General features: G+C 33.2%; 1 protein-coding gene across 4 annotated transcripts in view; it reads right to left on the bottom strand.

Moving 5' to 3' along the window:
• Positions 1–20: 20 nt before the first annotated feature.
• The window catches only part of LOC108689229 (la-related protein CG11505), a 13,402-nt gene continuing 10,981 nt past the window's right edge, over positions 21–2,441 (bottom strand). For all 4 annotated transcript variants that reach the window (XM_018195903.1, XM_018195904.1, XM_018195902.1 and 1 more), the window contains exons 8-10: positions 1,647–1,914; positions 748–852; positions 21–405 (exon numbers count right to left, since the gene is read on the bottom strand). In XM_018195903.1, coding sequence (XP_018051392.1) covers positions 757–852; positions 1,647–1,914 — 364 coding nt within the window. In that variant the 3' untranslated portion in view covers positions 21–405; positions 748–756. The remainder of the gene's footprint in view (positions 406–747; positions 853–1,646; positions 1,915–2,441) is intronic.

Raw genomic sequence — 2,441 nt, 5'->3', positions numbered from 1 at the left:
CTCTCTCTCTCTCTCTCTCTCTCTCTCTCTCTCTCTCTCTCTCTCTCTCTCTCTCTCTTGATCGATTCGTCGATCGATCGATCGTTGATCATAGGCGAGACGTCACTGTACAATGTAAAAAGTTCTCTCTTCCTCACGCCTACAGCACGTGACGGCGTCGGTTTGAGAAGGGAGTATCGGGGGGAGGGGGTCAGATAGGTAAGTGAAAGCAGCGGCGAGCTCCGATATCCTGATTCTCGATCCAATCCGACCCCGAGAAGATGGCGATGACGTCATAGCATATATAGCACAGCTAATTATCGTTCAATTACCCCGTTGACGCGTGGTAATTTGTAGATTTTGGCTTCTTGCTTCGTTATATCTAAGCTGCTTTCGCCGCTCAAGATGTTTTCTTTCTTCCGTCACCTTCATAGGACATATAAAAGAATAGATACACACTCTTGTAAATATCTTTTGAATATGAGTCAATGCATGTATAAAAAAATACGTGTTAGATTTTTTGTTTAACAATATTTCAAGGAGAATCAAATCGGTTCCGGATGGTTTGTGACATGTCTCTTGTAAGATCTCAAGAAGGTTTTATGAAAAGCTAATATTTAAAGATAATCTTAAGAAATGAAAAATTTACAATTTAAATTTGAGAAACTAATATTTATAATATTAAATTATTAAACAAGATTAAATCTTGACCGTTTTCTCAACGTGCACAACTTCTTCGAAGATCATTTGAAGAAAAAAGATACTTACGTGCAATTTTTAAACATTTCTATCCCTCTCTTCTGTTTTGTGTTTTGTACAAGGTAGCTCGCGGCAATGTTGCGCTACTTGGGCATAGCTTGGCCTCGTAAGATCCTGCAAAGAACAAAATATTTATTAGCTAGCGGTAAAAATATTCATTAACACAAAGTATAAAAATCGCCAAATATAACATATAATTTTGAATAAAATTTCATAGAAAGATTTATAAAATATATAAATCAAATTTTATAAATATCACTTGCAGCATCCAATAATTTCAAAATTATTATATGCATTTCTAGAATCTTTATTTGATTATTTACTTAGTTGGAACTTTATATAATTTAACTTTATTTATAATCTATTTATTTAATTTATTTAATTTATAATCTATTTATTTAATTTATTTAATTTATAATCTATTTATTTATAATCTATTCAATCGAATAGATTTCTGAATTCTTAGTGTTAAGTCGTTTTTCCATTTCTAAGTTCTCTATCATCCGAAGCTCTTGCCTCTTAATTCTAAATCAAAGAACTTTTACCTCCTTATATCTTCCAATGACATTATGCTTAAAAAAGAGGATGCTAAAAAGAATAAATAAAAGAAATAGTATTTTGTAGATTTTGATCTCTTCGATACAATAATGTTATTAAAAATTGGCGTTTGTTGAGGAATATCTCGAAAATTGAACAAGAATATTGAAATAAATACATCATATCCATGTTCAATTTTCCAAATGTTTTCCAAACGCTACAAATTTTTTAATAATTTTATCACATTCAGGAAATCAAAATCTACAAAAAACACTATTTCTCTTTCTCTTTTCCTCAGAGATCTTCGAGAGCTAAATATACTTTCAACTTGTAAAAAATGAAGTTCTCTCAAAAGATAATAAGATACTTACTATAGGGAAGGCAGAGGCCATTCCAGTTTGCGATTGGGAGTTCTGTGAAGAGGCAGTAGGAGGAGGGACGATGACGACGTTGTTACAATCGCACCTGGTTATCATCTCGGCATCGTCCGTGGTCGCTGCGGCTGATGTCGCCGTCGTTGCCGTTGTCGTCGCCGTAGCTGTCGTTATCGTCGACGTGGCTACTGCCGGCAGGTGCGCATTCGCAACTACAGCGTCGTCCACACCGTTCACCATGTTCGAGTCGTCAGTCTTTATAGATCTGTCAGCGGTGCATTGTCAGTAGTAAATGACTAATACATGCTTATTTAATTACGCTGAGACTCTAAGATCCGCAGCGATATTCTCGTGCGAATCCTTTAGATTCTCAGAGATATTTTTCGTCATTCTTAGATCATACAAATCTACGAATAAGGTGGAACTTTAAAACCTTCGGGAAATGTGTCTTTGGAAATTTATAGGTACTCAAGATTTTTGCATATTGCGAGGTTTGTAGATTTGCATATTTTTAAATCCTTGGACATATCGAGACTGTTGTTCTCCATTGAAAATATGTGCGAACAAAATTTGTACAAACATCAATTTATGAATACAATAAAATTATAGTTCAAGATCAGAAATTAAAATCAATTGTGATAGTATGATACTGAGAGAAAAATTTTTGATACTTATATAATACATATCATTATAATTATGATTATTACTGTTATAACATTAATAATAATAATTATATGTATGGTTTCATCAACAAATCTATACAATCCGAAAATGAATAATATAATTATATCA

This window comes from Atta colombica, unplaced genomic scaffold (genome assembly GCF_001594045.1).
Source record: "Atta colombica isolate Treedump-2 unplaced genomic scaffold, Acol1.0 scaffold261, whole genome shotgun sequence".
Lineage (NCBI taxonomy): Eukaryota > Metazoa > Arthropoda > Insecta > Hymenoptera > Formicidae > Atta > Atta colombica.
This window is presented reverse-complemented; position numbering and strand designations above follow the sequence as displayed.